General features: G+C 52.6%; 1 protein-coding gene and 1 pseudogene across 2 annotated transcripts in view; both read left to right on the top strand.

Annotated features, from left to right (window-relative positions):
• LOC120711800 (BEACH domain-containing protein C2-like) overlaps positions 1-18,643 on the top strand; it is a 29,044-nt gene extending 10,401 nt beyond the window's left edge. The window contains exons 12-31 of one of the 2 annotated variants that reach the window (XM_039997458.1): positions 5,099-5,293; positions 11,146-11,694; positions 11,787-11,930; positions 12,131-12,595; positions 12,994-13,142; positions 13,333-13,402; positions 13,495-13,578; positions 13,656-13,712; positions 13,797-13,865; positions 13,947-14,033; positions 14,137-14,253; positions 14,463-14,612; positions 14,734-14,794; positions 14,866-14,986; positions 15,355-15,451; positions 15,530-15,643; positions 16,119-16,485; positions 16,769-17,571; positions 17,667-17,893; positions 17,976-18,448. In XM_039997458.1, coding sequence (XP_039853392.1) covers positions 5,099-5,293; positions 11,146-11,694; positions 11,787-11,930; positions 12,131-12,595; positions 12,994-13,142; positions 13,333-13,402; positions 13,495-13,578; positions 13,656-13,712; positions 13,797-13,865; positions 13,947-14,033; positions 14,137-14,253; positions 14,463-14,612; positions 14,734-14,794; positions 14,866-14,986; positions 15,355-15,451; positions 15,530-15,643; positions 16,119-16,485; positions 16,769-17,571; positions 17,667-17,813 — 3,846 coding nt within the window. In that variant the 3' untranslated portion in view covers positions 17,814-17,893; positions 17,976-18,448. Of the gene's footprint in view, positions 1-5,098; positions 5,294-11,145; positions 11,695-11,786; positions 11,931-12,130; positions 12,596-12,993; positions 13,143-13,332; positions 13,403-13,494; positions 13,579-13,655; positions 13,713-13,796; positions 13,866-13,946; positions 14,034-14,136; positions 14,254-14,462; positions 14,613-14,733; positions 14,795-14,865; positions 14,987-15,354; positions 15,644-16,118; positions 16,486-16,768; positions 17,572-17,666; positions 17,894-17,975 lie in introns of both variants that reach the window. The other variant, XM_039997453.1, reaches the window with a different exon arrangement.
• Positions 18,644-18,957: 314 nt separating this feature from the next.
• Positions 18,958-23,660, top strand: LOC120711794 (annotated as a pseudogene).
• Positions 23,661-23,915: the final 255 nt, after the last annotated feature.

The raw sequence follows: 23,915 nt of genomic DNA, 5'->3' as shown, positions 1-23,915 counted from the left end.
AACTGCTGACTGGAGGCTGTGAGCACAATGTCATCGACATAGAGTAGCAGATATGCAGCCTCATCCCCACGGCGGTAGACGAAGAGAGACGTGTCAGACTTGGCCTCGGTGAATCCCAATGTCAGCAAGAACGTGGCGAACCGAGAGTACCAAGCCCGAGGAGCCTGCTTCAGACCATAGAGAGACTTGTTGAGCCGGCAGACCATATCCGGACGACTCGAGTTCACAAATCCCGCTGGCTGAGAGCAGTAGACAGTCTCTGACAGAGTGCCGTAAAGAAACGCATTCTTCACGTCCAGCTGGTGCACAGGCCAAGAGCGCGAGAGCGTAAGCGAGAGGACCGTGCGCACCGTAGCGGGCTTTACCACTGGATTGAAGGTCTCATCATAGTCCACACCAGGCCGCTGGGTGAAACCCCGGAGAACCCAGCGAACCTTGTAGCGCTCCAGTGTGCCGTCCGCCCGATGCTTATGCGTCCAGATCCACTTGCCAGTCACCACATTGCAACCAGACGGACGCGGCACGAGGTCCCAACGTCTGGTTGGCGAGGAGAGCCGCGTACTCCTCTTCCATCGCGCTACGCCAGTGAGGATCCGCCAAGGCGTCGCGGACAGAGGAGGGTACCGGAGAGACCCGCGGCTTTCCCTCGGTGGCGGTGAGAGTCGCGGCCTGAGACGCCATCCGCCGAGTCACCATGGGATGAATATGCCGAGGATCCCGATAGATGACTGGCGGGTGGTACACCTCCGGCTCGGCTCGAGAGGGAGCCGGAGGAGGCGGCGGCGACGGCTCCGGTGTAGGCGTCACAGGAGCCTCCGGAGTAGGAGGCGGCGCCGGTGTCGACGCCGAACGACGCCGGTACACCTGCACCGGCTGAGCGTACCGCTGCGGTGCCGGTGTCGGCGCCGAGCGACGCCGGTACACCTACACCGGCTGAGCGTACCGCGCAGGTGCAGGGGAAGGCACCGGGGCCTTGCGTGGCGCAGCGGGAGACACCGGATCCGCGCGCGGCACGACTGGAGGTCCGGGGGCCGCGCGCGGCACGACCACGGGCACCGGGGCCGCGCTCGGCGCAGCAGGGATCACCGGAAGCGGTGCCGGTGTGCCGGGAAAACTTGCAAGAAAAGGACAGACAGTTAACGGTGGCTAAACCACCGTGTCAGTCGGAAATAGAGACTCCAGCTCGGGGTCAGGAGAAGGTGTAGATGAGGTGGAGTAGGGGAAATCCGATTCGTTAAAGACGACGTGTCGGGAGATCATAATGCGGCGAGAGGTGAGGTCAAAGCATCGGTATCCCTTGTGGTCAGGGGAGTACCCGAGGAACACACAACGAGTCGAGCGGTGCGCCAGCTTGTGAGAAGCGGTGGCCGAGGTGTTAGGGTAACACGCACACCCGAAGACCCGAAGGTGGTCGTAGCGAGGAGGGGTATCGAAGAGAGCGTGGTATGGAGTGGGAGACGGAGAAGCAGTGGACGGAAGCCGGTTGAGTAGGTAGGTGGCGGTGTGGAAGCTCTCAGCCCAGAAGCACGGGTGCAGAGAGGCCTGGATCAGAAGGGTGCGCACGACGTCGTTCATCGTGCGAATCATCCGCTCAGCCTTGCCGTTCTGAGGAGAGGTATACAGACAAGATATACGCAGCTGAATACCTCGAGACAGGAAGAAGGAACGTGAGGTGGAGTTATCGAACTCATGTCCGTTGTCACACTGGACGGCCTTAACGGTGAGGCCGAACTGAGTGGACACCCATGCAAAGAAGTGGAGGAGGGTGGGGAAGGTCTCAGACTTGGCGCGCAAAGGGAAAGTCCAAGAGAAATGAGAATAATCATCAACAATGACTAGATAATATTTGTAGCTAGACATGCTGAGTACAGGAAATGTCCACAGGTTACAGTGAATAAGATCAAAAGCATGCGCAGCATGCGAAGAAGAAAACGAAAGTCTAACATGACGACCTAACTGGCACGCATGACAGAAGTGCTCAGCAGGAGCTCTAGTACATGGGACATCGGTACTACGACTAAGCTGAGCCAAAACGTCGCGGCCGGGGTGTCAAAGCCGGCGGTGCCAGGTGGTGGAAGAAAGCGTCACGACAAAAGCAGTAGACGAAGACGAAGAAGCCGAAGACGAGGCAGCGGAAGCAGGAAGCCGAAGAGTGTAAAGGGGCCCCGGGCTGTCACATCGGAGGAGCGGACGCCGGGAAGCCGAATCCTTCACAGTAAGACCAGAAGAGTCAAATTCGATAGAACAGGAGTTGTCAGCAGTAAACTGGCGAATGGAAAGAAGGTTGTGAACCATTTGCGGAGCAACAAGAATATTAGGAAGACGAGGAGCAGAACCCACGACGGTGACAGGAAGGCAAGACCCATCACCAACCATGATAGAAGAAGGACAAGAGGGGTGTGGGGGTCGGACGGAAGAGAGGATACCGGCATCATGAGTAGTGTGGAACGAGGCACCCGAGTCGGCGATCCACTCGGTGCTGACCGGCGGCGTCAGTCCCATGGTGCTGAAGGACTGCGCCAGAGCAGCCTGGTCCCACACCCCAGGCCAAGTCGGCTGCTGGCTGGGCTGAGCGGGCGGGGTCCAGGACGGCCCGAAGAGTGGAGCAGCGCCAGTGAACATGACCGCCGGCTGGAGCTGAGGACGAGGCCCCCCTCCCGGACCCTGGAACGACCACATCGAGATGCGCCCTCACCATAGGTTGCTGAAGGATGGCCAGGGCGTACCTCCAGGGGCAGGAGCGGGAGCGGGAGCCGGAGTCGGCGCGCCCCGATGGCCCACACCGGACCGGTACTCCAAAAAACAGGGCCACCAGTGCCACCACCATCACCACATCCCCCCCCCCCCCGCCAGCGACGTCCACACCCCCCTCCTCCAGGTCTGCCCGGCGGGAGCAGCACCAAGGAGGGAGGTGGCAGGAGCAGCGGAGGAGGCCGGTGGAGCAGCAACGAGCGCGGCGGGGGTGGGCAAGGACGATCTGGGCGCGAGACCCCTGGTGATCTCGAGGGCGAGGTCGTCCCGGACCTGCAGGAAGGTGGGGAAGGGCCTCTGGCGGGCGATCCAGCTCTTCAGGTGGTTTTAGGTGCTGCTTAGGCCCCGCAGGATATTGAGCACCAAGACCCGATCGGACACTGGATCCCCGAGGTCGTGAAGAGCATCGGCCATACCCTTCATCCGCCGGCAGTACTCACCGACGGAGAGGTCCCCCTGCACGAAGGTGCGGAAGGTGGCGTCGAGCTGGAGGGCGCGGTACTCGGCGATGCCGAGGAACTGCCCCTCGAGCGCCACCTAGGCCTACCGCGCGGTGCCGCCGTGGGTCCTGACGAGGTTTTGAAGATCTAGGGAGATGGTCCCGAAGATCCAGGACATGGCGAGGCGCAGCCACGCCACGTCCTGCGTCTCGATCGGCGTGTCGATGAGGACGAGGTCGTCGAGGGCGTAGCGGCGGAGGGCGAGCAGGACCTGGTCCCGCCAGCGTCCGTAGGAGGACGACGTCGGGTCGGGGAGGACGGTGACCAGGACCCTGATGTTCTGGACGCCGGCGGCCTGGAGGTGGAGCTGGGCGACCATGAGATCGGTCGGGTCGTACCGGGCTCCAGATCCAGCGGGCGGGGCCTGGCGGGAGGAAGAGGCGCCGGGCTCGGGGTCGACGGGCAGCTGGCCGGAGGAGACGCGGAGGAAGTGCTCCGCCTCAGCGACCCGGAGAGCGGAAGCGTCGGCCGCGGCGCGCTCGCGCTCCCAGGCGAGGGCAGCCACGCGGACCCACTCCTGGGCCGCCGAAGCCTCCGACTTGGCGGCAAGGAGGGCCGCGGCAAGAGCGTCGTCGGCCTGCTGCCCACGGAGAGCGGCGGCGGTGAGCGGCGCATCCTCGGGCGCCATCCCGAGACCGGTCCACGCGGGATCGGCGGCGGCAGCGGGCCGCTTGCCCGCAGCGACAGTAGCGCGGTGGGCTGCAGCGGCGGCGGCGGCCGTGGCGGCTGGATCGGCGGCCACGGCCTGCAGCGCGGCCTGCTGGGCAGCCGGATTGGCGCCCGCGGCCTGCAGTGCGGCCTGCAGGGCAGCCAAATCGGAGCCCGCAGCAGCAGGATCGGCGGCGGCCCAGGTGGCCCTGGTGGCGGTGCCTATGGCCCAGGCGGCCTCGGCGGCGGCTGGATCTGTGGGCCCGCGGCCCCGGCGGCCCCCGCACCCTCCGGGCCGGCGCCAGCAGCGGCGGCGGCGGAAGCAACGGCCGGATCGGGCAGGGGGACGAGCGCGGGCAGGGCGGCGGCGGCGCCTCTGGGCCACGCGGCCGGCGGGGCGCGAGCAGGGGAGGCCGCGGCTGCTGGAGCACCGGGCGGCAGCAGAGGCCACGCGCCCACGGCGCCTGCGGCATCGGGGCCAGCCGGCGGCGGATCTAGCAGCAGGCCCGGCGGCTGCAGTAGAGGAGGAGGGGAGGGAAGGGAAGGAGGAGAGAGGAGGGGGCGCCGGCGGTCGGTGGCCGGCCATGGCTGCCGGCGGCGGCGGCGGCTGGCAGGGGAGGGAGGAGAGAGGAGAGAGAGAGACTAACCCTAGGCTAATGACACCATGTAGGAGGGAATAATGGATGTATTCCTCCAACCCTAGAAGGGTGGGTATATATAATTCCTATACATGGGCATCTAGATGGGCCTCTATACACATGGGCTCAATATACACCAACAGTAATCTCTCTGTATTTTTTAGTCATTTTTTTTAAAAAGAACTAAATTGTCCTATACCAAAGCATGTACCATGCACTGCTTTATCTAAAGTCTAAAAGTATATGCCCTATATTTGAACCTGATTCTTTATACTAACTTAGAACTCTGTCAGCATAGCTACCTTTGATTTTAAAGAAGCAAATTTATCCATGTTCATTCAGCGCCCTCATGATCTATGACAATCATATCTTCTACCATGGGATATCGTAACATTAAATGGCATCTTAGAATGTCTAAGTAAGGTGTTCCATGTTTGGCCTTGTAAAAATGTGGAATACTATTCTTCTACTGTTTGTTTGTTGATATTTATCGTTTCTAGTAGCTAGAGGAACAAGTTTGTTTTATCAAATGTTGCTCATTAAATTTATGTATCATAACAGTTATGGCATGCTGTAAGCAGTGACAGAAAACCATTGAGGAAAAAGTATGTTGGGTTGATCATGCCACCATTTGCAGCTGTCCTGAAAAGATATCGCTCTGTTTTGGCTGGTATACACGAGCTTACATCTCCAGATGGGGAGAATCCATTAGTCGTTGATGATTGGTCTTCAGCAGCAGACACCTCACCTGTCGAGGTAAAGTGAATTGTTTCTATTTCATGCAAGAGTGACAACTGAGGTTGCCTGATGCTTGTGCTCATATTGTATCTGAAAGAGAGAGTAGGAGAGAATAATGCTTGTATTCCTCCAAACCCTAGAAGGGTGGGTATATAAGGATCCTATACATGGGCCTCTAGATGGGCCTCTATACATGGGCTCAATATACTCCAGCACCCCCCCGCAGTCTGAACTACCGGCGCAGCGGTGTTCAAGACTGGACAACAAGAAAGCTAACACCCCCTGCAGTCTGAACAACCGACGCAGCGGTGTTCAAGACTGGACAAGATGAGAGTACAAGTGGAGCACAAAAGGGCTAATACCCCCCGCAGTCACAACTAGCCACCGGCTACGTTGAGGCTGGATCGAAACTCCGAGAAGGTCGACGAGGGCAGCCCCTTGGTGAAGATGTCAGCAAACTGGGAGGTAGTCGGGACATGGAGTACCCGAACATCGCCGATGGCGACTCTGTCGCGCACGAAGTGTAGGTCGATCTCCACGTGCTTCGTCCGCTGATGCTGGACGGGGTTGGTGGAGAGATACACGGCGCTGACGTTGTCGCAGTAGACGGCGTGCTCTTGGCGAGCGGGCTGTGAAGCTCCGCCAAGAGCTGTCGTAGCCATGACGCCTCCGCCACGCCGTTAGCGACAGCACGGTACTCCGCCTCGGCACTGGAGCGGGAGACAACCGGCTGCCGCTTCGACGACCAGGAGACCAGGTTGCCGCCCAGGACGACGGCGTAGCCGGAAGTGGAGCGACGAGTGTCCGGGCAGCCAGCCCAGTCAGCGTCGGTGTAGACCACCAGCTCAGCAGAGGAGGAGCGGTGAAGTACCAGGCCGAGGTCCACAGTGCCACGGACGTACCGGAGGAGACGCTTCAGCGCAGCAAGGTGTGACTCTCGGGGATCATGCATATGGAGACAGACCTGCTGAACAGCGTAGGTGAGGTCCGGCCTGGTGAAGGTGAGGTACTGCAAAGCGCCGGCCAGACTCCGGTAGGCAGTAGGATCAGCCACCGGAGCACCCAGATCAGCAGACAGCTTCGCCTGAGTGTCGACAGGAGTGGAGCAGGGCTTGCAATCAGTCATCCCAGCCCGCTCCAGAATATCAAGTGCGTACTGCCGCTGGTGAAGGAGAAGACCAGACGGGCGAGGCTCAACAGTGACGCCCAAGAAGTGGTGGAGCTGACCGAGATTCTTCATAGCGAACTCCCGCTGCAGTGAGGAGATGACACTCTGAAGCAACTGCTGACTGGAAGCTGTGAGCACAATGTCGTCGACATATAGCAGCAGATAGGCAGTCTCATCCCCACGGCGGTAGATGAAGAGAGACGTGTCAGACTTGGCCTCGGTGAATCCCAATGTCATCAAGAACGTGGCGAACCGAGAGTACCAAGCCCGAGGAGACTGCTTCAGTCCATACAGAGACTTGTTGAGCCGGCAGACCATATTCGGACGACTCAAGTCCACAAATCCCGCTGGCTGAGAGCAGTATACAGTCTCTGAGAGAGTGCCGTGAAGAAATGCATTCTTCACGTCCAGCTGGTGCACAGGCCAGGAGCGCGAGAGCGCAAGCGAGAGGACCGTGCGCACCGTAGCGGGCTTCACGACCGGGCTGAAAGTCTCGTCATAGTCCACACCAGGCCGCTGAGTGAACCCTCGGAGAACCCAGCGAGCCTTGTAGCGCTCCAGTGTGCCGTCAGCCCGACGCTTGTGCGTCCAGATCCACTTGCCAGTCACCACATTGCAACCAGACGGACGCGGCACGAGGTCCCACGTCTGGTTGGCAAGAAGAGCCGCGTACTCCTCTTCCATCGCGCGACGCCAGTGAGGATCCGCCAAGGCGTCGCGGACAGAGGATGGTACCGGAGAGACCCGCGGCTCTCCCTCAGTGGCGGAGAGAGACGCGGCCTGGGACGCCATCCGCCGAGTCACCATGGGATGGATATGCCGAGGATCCCGATGGATGACCGGCGGGTGGTACACCTCCGGCTCGGCTCGAGAGGGAGCCGGAGGTGGTGGCGGCGGCGACGGCTCCGGTGTCGGCGTCGCAGGAGCCTCCGGAGCAGGAGGCGGCGCCGGTGTCGACGTCGAACGACGCCGGTACACCTGCACCGGCTCAGCGTACCGCTGCGGTGTCGGGGTCGGCGCCGAGCGGCGCCGAGCGGCGCCGGTACACCTGCACCGGCTGAGTGTACCGCGCAGGTGCAGGGGAAGGCACCAGGGCCACGCGTGGCGCAGCGGGTGACACCGGGTCCGCGCGCGGCACGACCGGAGGTCCGGGGACCGCGCGTGGCGCGACCGCGGGCACCGGGGCCACGCTCAGCGCAGCAGGGATCACCGGAAACGGTGCCGGCGTGCCGGGAAAACCTGCAGGAAAAGGACAGACAGGTAACGGTGGATTAACCACCGGGTCAGTCGGAAACAGAGACTCCAGCTCGGGGTCAGGAGAAGGTGTAGAGGAGGTGGAGTAGGGGAAATCCGACTCGTCGAAGACGACGTGTCGGGAGATCAGGACGCGGCGAGTGGTGAGGTCAAGGCATCGGTACCCCTTGTGGTCAGGGGAGTAACCGAGGAACACACAACGAGTCGAGCGGGGCGCCAGCTTGTGAGGAGCGGTGGCGGAGGTGTTAGGGTAACACGCACACCCGAAGACCCGAAGGTGGTCGTAGCGAGGAGGGGTACCGAAGAGAGCGTGGTGTGGAGTGGGAGCAGGAGAAGCAGTGGACGGAAGACGGTTGAGCAAGTAGGTGGCGGTGTGGAGGCTCTCTGCCCAGAAGCGCGGGGGGCAGTGAGGCCTGGATCAGAAGGGTGCGCACGACGTCGTTCGTCGTGCGAATCATCCGCTCAGCCTTGCCGTTCCGAGGAGAGGTATACGGACAAGACATACGCAGCTGAACACCCCGAGAGAGGAAGAAAGAACGGGAAGTGGAGTTGTCAAACTCCCGCCCGTTGTCGCACTGGACGGCCTTAACGGTGAGGCCGAACTGAGTGGACACCCAGGCAAAGAAGTGGAGGAGGGTGGGGAAGGTGTCAGACTTGGCACGCAAAGGAAACGTCCAAGAGTAGTGCGAGAAGTCATCGACCACCACCAGATAGTACTTGTAGCCAGAGAGGCTGAGTACAGGGGAGGTCCACAGGTCACAGTGAACAAGGTCGAAGGCATGCGTCGCATGCGAGGAAGAAGAGGAAAAAGGAAGCCGAACATGACGACCGAGCTGGCACGCATGGCAGAGGGGCTGAGCAGGAGCCCTAGTACCAGGAACAGCGGTACTACGACCGAGCTGAGCCAGAACGTCGCGGCCAGGGTGACCAAGACGGCGGTGCCAAGTGGTAGAAGACGGCGTCGCGGCAAAAGCGGCAGACCAAGACGGCCAGGGCGAAGAAGAAGACAGAGTGGTGCAGCGGAAGAAGGAAGGCGAAGGGTGTAAAGGGGCCCCGTGCTGTCACACCGGATTAGCGGACGCCGGGAGGCCGAATCCTTTACAGTGAGGCCAGAAGAATCAAACTCGATGGAACAAGAATTGTCAGCTGTAAACTGACGAATGGAAAGAAGGTTATGAACCATCTGAGGAGCAACAAGGACATTGGGGAGACGAAAAGAGCCAGGAGCAGAACCCACGGCGGTGACAGGAAGGCAAGAGCCGTCACCAACCATGATGGAAGAAGGACAAGAGGGGTGTGGGGGTCGGACAGAGGAGAGGATACCGGCATGTGGGGTGGTGTGGAAGGAGGCACCCGAGTCGGCGATCCACTCGGTGCAGACCGGCGGCGTCCGCCCCATGGCGCTGAAGGACTGCGCCAGTGCAGCCTGGTCGCACCCCCCAGGCCAGGTCGGCTGCTGGCTGGGTGGAGCGGGCGGTGTCCAGAACGGCGCGAACAAGGGAGCAGCAGCGGCGAGCATGGCCGCCGGCTGGGGCCGTGGACGAGGGCCCGCGCCGGCCTGGACCGGTGCGGCATGCGCGGCGGGCGCGACAGCCCGCGCAGCGGCGAGAGAGGCAGCAGCCCGCGCAGGGTCCCTGGGTGCGACGGCCTGGGCGGCGTGCACGGCGGGCGCGACGGCTTGCGCAGCGTGCGCGGCGGCGAGGGAGGCGGCGGCCCGCGCGGCCTGCGCAGCGTGCGCGGCGGGCGCGACGGCGGCCACAAAGGCGGCGGCGGCGGCCAGGTCTGCGGGCACGACGGCCTGAGCCTGCGCGGCGGGCGCAATGGCGGCGTGCGCGACGGCGTGAGCCTGCGCGACTTGCGCGGCGCGGCCCGCGCCCTGGGGCCACGCCACGCCGTGAGCAGGGGCGGCGGCGGCGGCCCAGGGTGCGGCAGCGGCAGCCCAGGGGGAGGAGGCCCACGGGGAAGGAGTCCCTGCGTCGGCGGCATATCGGGCCGGGCAAGGCCACACGCCCGCGGCCGGAGCAGACAGGGCCATGGCGCCCGCAGGGGCAGCAGCGACAGGATGGTGCCACGCGCGCGGCGCCTCTCGCACGGGATGGGCATCAGGGGCTTCGGCATCAGCGCCCGCGCCCTGCCCGCCCTGGACAGCTGCTGCGCCAGCCCCTGCACCGCCATGGACAGCGGCAAGGGCGGCGGCAGCGGTAGTTCCCACCCGGGGTCCAGGTCGAGCGGCGGCCAGGGCCTTCCCGGCGGCGGATCCCGCGCCCAGGGCGGTGTCCGCGGCCCCTGCCGCGGCGGCGGCATCCGCGGCGGCCAGGGCGGCGGTGGATCGGGCCGCGGCCCCTGCTGCAGCGGTGCTCGGCGCAGGGAAGGGCCTGGGAGAGGAGGCGGCGGCGCCCAGGACACGGGAGACGGCGCCCACCCCGCGCAGGGCCCTCCCGGCGGCGGATCCCGCGCCCATGGAGGTGTCCGCGGCCCCTGCTGCGGCGGCGGCGTCCGCGGCGGCCAGGGCGGCGGTGGATCGGGCCGCGGCCCCTGCTGCAGCGGCGCTCGGCGCAGGGGAGGAGGGGGCCGGCCTGGGAGAGGAGGCGGCGGCGCCCAGGACAGGGGAGACGGCGCCCACCCCGCGCGTGCCGGCAGGGGGCTGGACGGGCGGAAGCAGAGGCCAGGGAACAGAGGAGCTCCCCGCGCCAGATCCCGGCCAGATGAGGGCCGCGCCAGAGGCAGGGGTAGCGGCGGCGGCAGGAGCAGAGGGAAGAGAAGGGAAGGAGGAGAGGGGAAGAGGCTCCGGCGGCCGGCAGCCGGCCATGGCGGCGGCGGCGGCGCCGGTGGCAACTAGAGGAGGAAGAGAAGGCTAGCTGATACCATGAAAGAGAGAGAGTAGGAGAGAATAATGCTTGTATTCCTCCAAACCCTAGAAGGGTGGGTATATAAGGATCCTATACATGGGCCTCTAGATGGGCCTCTATACATGGGCTCAATATACTCCAACAGTATCAATAACTTTTGGCACTAGCGCATATTAAAAGCACTAGCAGGTTGTTGCGGGGAAATGTGATTTTGGATCTTTTAGCTTTCGGCAAAATGCTAATTTTGCAAATAAAACTCTGAATTTGGCATGTTACCTTAAACCTAGTGGTTAACTTGCTTTTCGTTTATTTTCTTTCTTGAAAGTTGAAACTGTGGGCTGTACAGCCCTTACTTATCAGTTCTCTCAGTGTTTCTATTTTTCTTTTGTGAAATATTTCATGGGATACATCCAGCTAAGTCGTCGTAAACATTTAACTGGTGGTAGCATACCATTTCTGCTAGATGTTACCTTTAAGAAAAACATTGATTTTGTGCAAAAGTTTGTATTGTTCCTATTGGATAAAGATCTCACCACTGTTTTTCTCAAAAAGCCCATCTGCTCATGGTGATATTTTTGTTTCATTTCTTTTGATCTCAGGTTGGAGTTTCAATGATATCACCTGGCTGGGCAGCTGCTTTTGCCTCGCCACCTGTTGCAATGGCATTGGCCATGATTGCTGCTGGTGCCTCTGGGACAGAAACAATATCACCACCAACTAATAAGTTGCGCAGGCGTGACACCTCATTGCTTGAGCGTAGATCAGCTAAATTGCACACATTCTCAAGTTTTCAGAAGCCTACAGATACTACACCAAGTTTGCCAACATCAGCGCCAAAGGACAAAGCAGCTGCGAAAGCTGCAGCCTTGGCTGCTGCTCGTGACCTTGAGCGTAGTGCAAAGATTGGTTCAAGAAGGGGCCTGAGTGCTGTAGCAATGGCAACTTCAGGACAAAGGAGATCTGCCAGTGATATTGAGAGAGCCCAAAGGTGGAATACATCTGATGCTATGTGTGCTGCGTGGATGGAGTGTCTGCAGTCTGCTGATTCAAAATCTGTTTCAGGAAGAGATTTTTCTGCCCTTTCATACAAATATGTTGCACTTCTTGTTTCCAGTTTCGCCTTAGCACGGAATTTGCAGCGAGTTGAGGTATGTTGTCAACTTGTCATGATACAGAACACTTCCACTCCTGATATTTAGAAATTTCTATGCATGACTGAATGTAACTTTTGGGCATGCAGATGGAGAGGCGAACGCAGGTTGAAATACTGAACCGCAGTTGCATGTCGATTGGACTTCGGGCATGGCGGCATCTTCTTCATTGCTTGATAGAGACAAGTAGACTTTACGGCCCTTTCGGAGAACTCCTGTGCACCCCTGATAGTGTACGGTCACAGTTCTGTGTTCCCTTTACACTTCCCTATTATATTCCATTATCATAAAAATATTATATTTGCTGACCACTTTATGATGGCCTTGAATTGGTCATTTTTATTCATTCCGGAAAAAAATGCATCGTAGGTAAATGACACGCATGAATTTCTTACTTACCAATGTCTTTTGTGATTTGCATATTTGTACACAGATTTTTTGGAAGCTAGATTTAACTGAAAGTTCATTAAGAATGAGAAGATTTATGAAAAGGAACTACAATTGGTTGAATCACTTGGGTGCTTTTGCTAATTATGGGGAGCAGAACTTTCTTTGTGACGACTCCAATGCATGCCACTCAGAAGATGGAGACTCTTTACCTAAAAATGTTCTCTCTACAAGTTCTTTGATTACAGTGGATGGAGGGCATGAACACATTGTGCGGGGAGAAACTGAAAATATTTGCAGCAGCGTAGATGATCAGCTGACAAGTTCATCGCAACCTGATCAGTCTTTAACAGGATCAGTAGATTCAAGAAGTTCTGATGTTTCTGGTGTTCGTAACTTGGTCCGATCCACTGTTGTTGCTCCTGGTTACAGGCCCAGTAATGAACGAATTATTATTGAACTTCCTTCAACGATGATTCGGCCGTTGAAGGTTGTACGAGGAACCTTCCAAGTAAGTGTGTTCTAATATATGTGGTTTCGCTATGTAGTTGTATATGGTGTATGTTGTACCAAAATAAACTTCTGATCAGTGTCATTCCTTCCTATCTTTAATGATAATGACATATAATTCTAATTAAAACTGAATTTTAAATAAACATGAGTACATGACTACCATGCATCACTTATGCATATATAAAGGTGTAATTTGTTTCATAGTTATATTGACCTTGACTACATGATAATCAAATCTTAGATCACTAACGAGTTTTGCTAGTTAGACGTATGGACTAGTGATTTTGGTATTGTCACAAGTTCTTTATCTTGTATTTTCTGTCCTTTATTCTGTTTCATCTCCCAGTTCAATATGCTAATGATATCTTAAACTCTACCGTGTAATCTTTTCCTCAGGTCACATCAAAGAGGATTAACTTTATAGTTGATGAGCCTATGAGTGACAGTTACATGGATGATACTGCATCAACTAGTGGCCAATATGATCAGCAAGATAGAGATCGGAGCTGGCTCATATCATCACTTCATCAGATTTATAGTAGAAGGTAAATGGTTCTTTTTACTGTCCGGTACATTTTAGAACTGGTTAGCTTATGATTTTCTAGGGAAAAAGATTCAGTTAATGGAGGTGTTATCAGTTTTTAGATCATCTGACGCCTGCTCATATATATTTATGTTAAAGAGTGACTAACTAGTTAGCTCTCTTGTGTCACTGATTTAAATGAATTGCTGCAGATATTTGCTTCGTCAAAGCGCTTTGGAATTATTCATGGTAGACAGGTCAAACTTCTTATTTGATTTTGAGGTACATCCTTGATGAGACTCTTACTCCACATTGAACCACTTGAGCATAATTGGGGAATGACCTTTTTGGAATTGTACCTGAACTTTATCTAGGATGTAGGAGCACGTACACATGCTTATCGGGCCATTGTTCACACCAAACCTCCTTATTTGAATGACATTTTCCTTGCTACCCAAGTAAGTGTTCAGTGCTATTCTAAACCAGGATGTTTTTCTAGTCCTTTCAGAGCACTAATCTAATATATTCCTTTTAGAGGCCTGAGCAAATCCTCAAACATACACAGTTGATGGAGCGCTGGGCTAAATGGGAGGTACATGAACACAAAAATTTCATTTCTGTAGCAGTACAGCTTGTGCATTAAGTATCAAGATCTGAGTATGCTTTGCTTGTGCAGATTAGCAATTTCGAGTATTTAATGGAACTGAACACTCTTGCTGGTCGCAGTTACAACGATGTTACTCAGGCATTTTTTTACTACATTATTCTCGATCCTAAGAATAATAAGTTCGCTACTGTTCCTTATGTTCTACATCTGTTTCTGCAGTATCCTGTTTTTCCATGGGTGATAGCAGATTACAAGTCCAAAACCTTGGATTTGGAAAGTCCATCCTCATACCGAGATCTTTCGAAGGTAAATCATGTAGCCCTTTGCTTGATAGTCTGGGTCCTGCATGTAGTAATTGTCTTATGTTCCCATTCATTTCACTGGTGATACTTGATAATTTTCTATGCAGCCAATTGGTGCACTAAATCCTGCACGGTTGAATAAATTTCAAGATCATTACTCCAGTTTCAAGGATCCAATCATCCCAAAATTTCAGTACAGTTCACATTACTCTAGTCCGAGCACGGTACATCTTTTCGATATCTTTATGCTTTTGAGTTTTGATTCAGTGATTTGCTTGTGCCTTTTTTAGGGACTAAGAGATATCTGTTAAGCCATTCATTGCTCTTCAATAACAAACCATTCTTTAGTTGATTGGCATGACTCACATATATGATTTGTTTATGAATTCCTTAATTGCGAAGATCATGGAAATTAATATTATATTTATTGCAGGTATTGTATTATCTTGCCAGGATAGAGCCTTTTAGTACCCTCTCTGCTCAACTGCACAGTGCCAAGTTTGATCAGAATGATTGCATGTTCACTGATGTCGCCAAAACATGGAACGGCATTCTTGAGGGCATGAATGATGTAAAAGAGCTAGTAAGTTCCAGTGAAACAAGTGCTTCTTTGTTGTATTTTCGAATGGATATCGTGCGTTATTTGGTGCATAATTCTATTTGGATTCTTCTACTAGAATCTGATTATGTGTTTATCTTTCTAGGTTCCAGAATTGTTTTACCTTCCTGAGGTATTTACTAATGCGAACCCAAGCGGAAGGCTAGGTGAGTTTCATTTCAGCCCGTACGAATAATGCAGTGAAACTGAAACCATTAATGCTAGAGTATTATTGCAGGCTCTGTAGCATTGCCTCCCTGGGCTGAAAATGCTGTTGATTTTATTCATATACAACGTAAAGCTCTCGAGAGTGATCATGTCTCCACTCGTATGCATGAATGGATTGATCTAATATTCGGGTATGTTAGTTATGTGTTATTCTGTTGCCTTTTGACTGCATTTGCCTTTTTACTCAATCATTTATTCTACCTTTATTTTTGCAATACATAAAAATATCCTCACTTCTTTAACCCTTAATGCTAGTTTTCAATCGTCTACTAAGTAAGCTGCTTTCTTGCCTCTGATAATTGGATCCTGGGAATATGGTTTCTATGTTTAGCAGAACTGACCGTCAATGAATACATTTATTTCTTAAAAGATTTTTTTTTGAACTGATATTTCTTAAAGGAATTAGAACATATTCATTGACTATCCTAAGTTTCTCTTAAGAGGCTTGTATTGATGTTATCTTTCTTTGAATCTTTTTGTCATGGAATACTTGTTTCAGGTATAAACAAAGAGGTAAAGAAGCAGTGCTAGCCAACAATGTCTTCCCTCATGTTACATATGAGGGGATGGTGGATATTGATAAAATCCCTGATCCAGTGAGTACTTTGCATTCCTTCTCAGATTTTTTTTTTGGTGCCTATACAAATGATCTTGTTTTACTAAAAATGCTGAAGGTGCAACGGCGAGCTACACAAAATCAAATATGTTATTTTGGTCAGACGCCATCTCAACTGCTGACAGTTCCACACATAAGAAGAAGGCCGTTGACAGATATCTTACAGTTGCAGGTAAACATTACAAGCACCATTTCCATTTTTTACAAAATAGTTCCATTATTTCGTAGACATACTTTGTGCATGTACTGTTACTATACCAACTAGATATGAAAAATGGATGGTTTAGAATAACCATAAATAAATTGCATACTTCACGTTTAATATTAATTGATTGCTTAAGGGACGGAATAGCACACCATTCAAGAGTTCACTGTCGTATTAAGTTACATCCATCTCTGTTTTGGCCTCTAGGGCATACAATAAGTTGATAGCATGCAGTAGATGTTCTTTAGAACTAATTAATCATTGGTGTTGGTGCTTCTTCTTGTTCCATGCAATTTCGACATTAAAGATGGTTGAATGACAAGGATGACACAGCCCCTAGGCACCATTGTATTTTTGCATTAAAACAAATATCAGTTGTTTTTTACACTATGATATTTCATGGCATACTAAACTCGATATCTCTCTACTTTTTTCTGTGTAGACAATATTCCGGAACCCAAATGAAGTTAGACCTTATGCACTGCCTAGTCCAGATCACTGCAATGTTCCTGCCAGTGCAATGCTTATATCTGAAGATTGTATCGTAGTCATAGATTCTAATGTTCCCACAGTACATGTCGCTTTGCACCACTGGCAGCCAAATACTCCAGATGGGGTAGGGGCACCTTTCCTCTTCCATCATGGAAAAAATGCCATAAATTCAAGTGGTGGTGCTATATTTCGCATCTTTAAAGGATCTTCAGGTTCTACAGAAGATTATCAATTTCCAAGAGCTGTAGCATTTGCTGCGTCTGCAGTCCAAAATTCATCGGCTGTTGTTGTTACATGTGATAAAGAAGTTATAACTGGTAATTTCGTTGCAGTCCAATTTTTTCCTTTAATTCTATTAGTTGAAAAATTGGTGTTCTTCATTATCTTCCATACAATTTTTTCCTCTCCTTTTGTCTGCAGAACCCTTCTAGCTCTTCTAAGTTGAAACCTAAAAAGTTGTGGTGTCAAACAAGTAGTTTTCTTATCGGTTCCTGAATAAATGCTACATATTTTTGTCTTATTATACTGTTTTAGTTTTCTGTCGTGCAATGCTATAACTGCTTTGAAGCTGTTTCTGACGTCCTTTTTTTCTAACTATAGGCAAGCATGCAGATAACTCTGTAAAGATGATCTCCCCGGATGGAGCAAGGACCGTCGAAACTGCATTTGGGCATCTTGCTCCTGTGAGCTGTCTCGCACTATCTGCAGACAGCAATTATCTTGTTACAGGCTCTCGTGACACAACAGCTATACTTTGGAGAATACGTCAGGTGGGTTCTTCACATGAGAATAATGCTCCAGAACCTCCACCATCTACGCCAACAACACCTACAAGTCCTGGAGCCACCGGTAGTAGCAGTGACAGTAGTCCAAGCAAAAATCTAGAAACCTACAGGAGGCGACGAATCGAAGGTCCTATGCATATACTGAGAGGCCATCTTGGAGAAGTAACCTGCTGTTCTGTTAGTTCTGACCTTGGACTTGTTGCGTCGTCTTCAAGTGTGTCTGGTGTCCTGCTACATTCCTTGAGGACAGGTCGGCTCATAAAGAAGCTTGATGTGCCAGAAGCCCATTCCATATGCTTATCTTCTCAAGGAATCGTATTGATTTGGAATGAATCGAACAAAAGGCTATCCACCTTCACTGTTAACGGAATCCCTATTGCTACGTCGGTTCTGTTACCTTTCTCTGGACGAGTCAGTTGCATTGAGATTTCTACAGATGGTCAGTTTGCAGTAATGGGAACTTGTTCGGCTAGCAATTGCAATCATGACTGCAGTAATACTACAGAGGATGATTATGAGCTTGACAAGCCCGGTGACGAGGATGTACAAGAATCAAAAGAGACCAGGCTATCTGTTGATGCACCCTCTATATGCCTCCTTGATCTATACAAACTTGAGGTGACCATTGAACACAACTTTTTGGCTTTTGTTAAGTGTCGTTACATCTGGTTTCACCTGAGCGTTATTCTAAGCAATTAGGTATGTACTGCCAGGTAATTCATGAGCTGAAGCTGGGAGAAGGGCAGGACGTCACGGCAATCGCTCTAAACAAAGAGAACACCACCCTTCTGGTTTCAACAGCTGATAAGCAGCTAATAGTCTTCACGGGTCCTGCTACAAATAACCCAAGTGCACTTTAGATAATCACTAGCTCTTCAGGACCTGACTGGCAAATGTACCAGAGATCAGCGCTAATCTACCTTGAAGGCAAGATTGACAGGTTTGCAGCTGACACACTTACCGACTAATTCTGCTACTAATATCTATCGTATATTACCTGACGAGTGTCCTTGATGCTACAGTGAGCTTGAAGATAGCAGATAAATCAGTGTTGCACAAAAGCGATGGGCTTCTGGAGCCGTGAGCGATAGGGGCCAACTTGCATAGGCTCCAGAGGACTCTGCTGTAAGATGTACAGGTTGGGGAACCTGAATGGACGATGTGTGTACATAAAGGAGAAGAGCTGCAGCATGACCCTGTTTCGCGTTGTGGTGCTGCTGGTACAGAAAAAAAATTACTTCGGATCATGGACCTTGCCATCCTCGGATGCCATGAAACCTTCCACGCCGCGAGAAGGAACCTACGCGTCTGTGTTGCGGCCTAGAGATTTGTTAGGAGCTAACGTCCAAATGTAATTATTGTAGTTGTGTCTCTGCTAAATATCATAGTTGTGTTGGGTGCAACAGCGAGCTGGCATGCCTTGTTGTCAACTGCATCCGTGTACAGAATGTCATCCAGGAAAATTGACCGTGCCTCTTCCGACTTGCACACGCAATCCTCCGTTCACATGCACATAGCCACGTGGCCATTGTCGAGAAAGGGGCGTTGATATCAGAAGCATGATCGCCCCTCTCGTGGCATGTATCAGCGATCGTAAAGATCCCGACAGAAAACGCTGCGTTCATTTGTAAACTGTAACTTGTAAGTGACACCTTGCGAGGAACAATTCTCCCCAAAAAAAAAACTGGAAGAGCGCGAGATAGGTTGGTTTGCACTCTATTTTTGTTCATATTTTTCTCTCACACTAAATCAGCAACAGCCACTAGCACTAGCTAGCCAACAGTATTTTTCTCTCGCCACATATCAAACAGTATTTTTCTCTCGCCACATATCAGCGCCAGCCACCAGCCGTAGCCAGCCAAACAGAACAGAGTAAGAAAGGTTATCATTATTCATGAACCTTTTTCACACTTCCCTGTCTCAATCAGACCTAACCATTTGCGTGATTTAGTGATATTGGTCGTTTAGGATCACAAAAAACCAACAAGTGTGTGACGTGTCCATCAGAACCAGTGATCTACTTCTAGAGCAAACTGGTTGCCTCTAGAAAAGGAAGGCGATGGCAGGTGCCCAGGCAAAGTGGGCAAACCCCTAAGAAACCAGACAAAGAAGGCGTGGAGAGAATCTCCGTCAACCTCCTCACCTTACCCCAGCATTGTACTGATCACCCGGCGGGCAGGCCAGCCGTGAGCTCCTCATCCCTCGAGGAAGCCACGGCGCTACGTGTGGGTGCCCTCCGCATTGTTCTTTCCCCTCGATCGGACGCCTTCAGTGGAGCCGCATCTCATGGAGGTAACTGATTGGGGGTTATGTTCTTGTTCTCCTTTCCTGCAAATATAGATTTCTTTACCTGTGTACGTGTTAGGGTAGTTTTGATGAGATAATGGATTAGTCCTGTCTTTGGCTTCCAGTGTAAATTTGCCTTCTAAAAATCAAGATTCAAACTGATTGATTCATTGATCTCGGATTCAAAACCACTTCGGGGTTGAAACACTTGTTTAATCCTAGAGCAGTGCAAAAAGGATTGCCTGCTTTAGCATGTCCAACTTACTTCTTGTATCTTGCCCACTAAATTAAGAATAGACTCTGGCAAATGACTGATTCAAGATGGGCACAGGCTTGCATCTGATGAGTCTTACCTAGTTACCTGTATTTTATATGGAAATAAAAGGCGAATCACTACTGTCTGCTGATTTTTGCTAAATTATAATGCGAAAATTTCCTTACGAATTGCTTCATACGTGAAAGTACATCACTTTTTTTAAAAAAAAATATTCCAGTCACTACCGGAATTCTGATGTTTGGTGTTCTTGCCCTTTGTAGATGGCATGCACTCAAGTACTGCATTAGGATGTTACATGCTAGACTGCTAGTCAGTCTCTTCCAGGCTCTACCATTGCAGAGGAGCTGAATTCTGCTTAGCTCATGTGTTCCAACTAGATACAGCAGTAACAATGCGTAGCACAAAGCCTCCTGGAATTCATCTTTTCGAGTGTGTTCAGGGGAGTCCCCTATCGCTCAGGACATGTCAGGCCCTTGTCTTGGTATTGACATTCTTTTCTTACTCTAGCTACCATGCAGCAAGAAAAACAACTAGTGTTGTTAAGGGTGTTCTTGATCCCAAGACGTCAAACCTAGGCTTGTTGCACTGGCCTAGATGCTTGAATATTGGTAAATTGCATACTGCTGAGAGCAACATGGTGCTCTATGGTGGTTGGGCACCGTTTGATTCCAGAAATGGCACTGCGTTGCTTTGGGATATTGATTTGGCATTTCTTGCAATTTATGCAATTGGCATGTTCTTTGTTGGCCATATAGGTGACAGAGTGGATCTGAGGATCCTTCTGACCATTGGAATGATAGGAACTGGCTTGTTTACGGCTGCTTTTGGAGCTGGATACTGGCTGAATATACACAACTTCTACTATTTCTTGGGCATTCAATTGATCGCTGGCCTGTTTCAGTCAACTGGGTGGCCATCAGTGGTAGCAGTTGTCGGCAATTGGTTTGGGAAGAAAAAGAGGGGACTAATCATGGGAATTTGGAATGCTCATACTTCTGTAGGGAACATATCAGGCTCTCTGATAGCAGCTGCTCTCCTGAAGTTTGGGTGGGGCTGGTCATTTGTTGTTCCTGGTGTTATGATTGCATTAGTTGGGCTCATTGTGTTCCTGTTCTTGCCTGCTGGTCCTGAAGCTATCGGAGAGGATGGCCATTTGAAGGATTCTAGTAAGAATTAAATAGGCACCCCTTTATTGGAAGGACGGACAGAAGTAACAGAAAAGCCAGTGGGATTTGTTGAGGCGTTGAGAATTCCTGGAGTAGTGCCATTTGCTCTCTGCCTGTTTTTCTGCAAGCTAGTTGCCTACACGTTCCTATATTGGCTTCCTTTCTATATAAGCCACACAGGTTAGTTGAACTAATCATGCAATTTCTCTTCTTTGTTTTGGACAACTCACAAGAATAGCCATAGTTTAGTTTGTACTGCATAAAAAAATTTAGTTGGGACAGGCACTTTTTTTTTCCGAAATGAGGCTCATCCCCAATTCCGTTCCAAGAGAAATGGAATTACAGAGTTTGGTAAGTTCAGAAACAGACCCAGGCAGGGAAAGAACTGAGACGAAAGAGATAGACCGATAGAGCCTAAACTTTCTAAACTGATTTGCAAGCTAGAAGCAACTCGGGATAGACCCAAACCCAGGATTCCCAGGTGGGAGCCAGCCCGCGACAAGAGTCGTTGGAACATGCACATGATATGTACATTTGATGTTGTGATGCTGTAGGCTTTTAGGGGACAGTGTTCGAAGACAGAATGATAGCACTGAACAAACTGATAGGCGTCAAAAAAAAAAACAGAGGGAACAAACTGATAGTAGGTATTACATAACCTTACATGCCATGACTCATCAAGTACTCGTCAGATTGAATCGGAGATACATTTTAGGCTATGATCTGGTCAAAATCTACAACTCATCCATTGAATCAATAAACGAGATACATTTTAGGCTATGATCTGGCCAAAATCTATTACTCATCCCAATATTTGGGTTTACAAATTGTGTTTCTTTCAACTGTGTCATCTCTTTTGCACTGTGGCCAATAGAAGTCCGAGGTTACTGGTATAATCTCAACTGTGATGGTACTCCTGGCAGAGTATACTGTCTGCGGAATTTGTGCTTATAGCTGTTAAAAAAGGCTAGTGCTACATGCACATCTTAGGTTGTCTCCAACAACAGAGACCCAAACCAGCTACCTATTCCAAGGTTTGGGTCACGCACAGTGAAGAAGTCAGGTACCCAAATATTTTCTTCTCCAACAAGCGACGCAAAAACAGAGGACCCATCCTCCCGTCCCCTTCCTCCCGTCGCTCTCTTTCTTCCACCTCGCGCACCGCAACGTCGCCCAACCGAGCGCCGCCAAATCTCGCAGTTGGAACTGCTGCCCCGGCTGCCGCGGGCTCGCCTCGCCGGCAGCCACCGCAGGCTCGCCGCGCCGGCCGCGCTCCGCCTCGCTGGGCCAGTCGCGCGCCGCAGCGGACCCGCCTCGCCGGGCCGGTCACGCGCCGCCGCGGACCCGCAGGTCGTCGCGTGGGCGAGCGCTGCCGGCAGCCACCGCGGGCGCAGGCGAGCGCCGCCGCGGGGCTCTGCGCGTGCGAGCGCTGCCGGACGCCTTCCATCGCCACGAGTCGAGCGCCGGCCGCCATGGTCCCGCCGCGCCGCAGGGCTGCTTCGCCGCGCCGGCCGAGGAGGTCCCCACCAAGCTCCGACCGCCGAGGTCCCCGTCGAGCGCCGGCCGCCATGGACCCGCCGCGCCGGCCGAGGACGTCCCCACCGAGCTCCGACCGCCGAGGTCCCCGTCGAGCGCCGGCCGCCATGGACCCACCGCGCCGCGAGGCTGCTTCGCCGCGCCGGCCGAGGAGGTCCCCGCCGAGCTCCGACCGCCGAGGTTCCCGCCGAGCGCCGAGCCGCCGAGGTTCCCGCCGAGCGCCGAGCCGCCGAGCTCCGTCACGGGCTCGCCTCGCGGACCCTGCAAGCGCCGCCACGAGCCCGCCTCGCCCCGCCGCGGTGCCTGGAAGCGCCGGCTGCGCCATGTCGCGGGCCCACCACTGGACGAATGTGTCGCAGTGGAGAGGGACGCAATTTTGCGTCGCCCATCGGCTGCGACGCAAAATGAGTCCGGTGTTTGCGTCGTCGGTTGGAGGGGGATTTTGATACCCAAATGCACTGTGCCGAACCTATTTTGGGTTTGGGTTCGCATTTGGGTATGCTGTTGGAGTCAGCCTTAGTATGCTAATATGTGGTGAACAACTGACTTCAGTCCGCTACTCTGCTCTACCTATTAACTGACTGTTTTACCATCCTGTTTCTTCCTCCCAGCTGTCAGTGGAAAGTATTTGTCAGACTCGACTGCTGGAGCCCTATCAACGTTGTTTGATTTGGGCGGTGTTATAGGCGGCATCCTTGCTGGCCACATCTCGGACCGCCTGGATGCCCGGGCACTGACAGCAGCAAGTTTCACATTTACTGCGATACCAGCACTGTTCCTCTACCGCATATACGGGAGCATCTCGCTTTACTGGAACATCGTCCTAATGTTCATCACCGGAATGCTCGTGAATGGCCCCTACGCGCTCATAACCACCGCGGTCTCTGCAGACCTCGGTACACATAGCTCCCTGAGAGGTAACTCCCGGGCCTTGGCCACTGTGACAGCGATCATAGATGGGACAGGCTCAGCTGGTGCTGCAGTTGGCCCCTTGATGACGGGCTACATCTCTGCTAAGAGCTGGACTGCAGTCTTCGCAATGCTGATGATTGCTGCGCTCGTTGCGGGTCTGCTGTTGTCAAGGCTGGTCATTGTTGAGGTTTCTGCGAAGCTAGAATCCCAGAGGTCCGCAGCAGCAACCGGTCTGCCTGTGTCATCGGCAGAGGAAGCTTAGGGCTGCACATAATTGAACTGCTTACACCTCTCTGGAGATAGCAAAATGATGAAAGATTTTAGACCTGAGCTTATTTGGGAGGCATTCTTTTCCAAGGTTGTTAATGACAGGATTGCGAGGCATATTTGGGAGTTTTGCGAACTATTGTTTTGTTGGAAAAGGTAAAGAAATTACACCCATAAAAAAAAGTAAAGAAATTGGAAGTTGTAGTCAACAATGTTGGATCAGAATTTGGATCTTGGTAAATGTATCATAGTAGACTTTTGAAATAAAGGTGGCTTGGTGCTGTGCCCCCCCCCCCCCCCCCCCCTTTGTGTTTTTAAGTGCTCATAAAGTCAAAATGCTGAAAAATAAACAGCTACCGCGTTGGCACCGCAGCTGCTCCATCTGGGAATGCAAGTGGCTGTCCTATGGGTGTTTTAGTCAGCTATTTAATTACATTGATATTTCATTTTAGTTCGTCTCTTGGACGCGTCACGGTCGAGATCACGGACCTCACGGTCTGGGGGGCTCCTATATATTT

The sequence above is a fragment of the Panicum virgatum genome, chromosome 1K, assembly GCF_016808335.1.
Source record: "Panicum virgatum strain AP13 chromosome 1K, P.virgatum_v5, whole genome shotgun sequence".
Classification (NCBI taxonomy): Eukaryota; Viridiplantae; Streptophyta; class Magnoliopsida; order Poales; family Poaceae; genus Panicum; species Panicum virgatum.
This window is presented reverse-complemented; position numbering and strand designations above follow the sequence as displayed.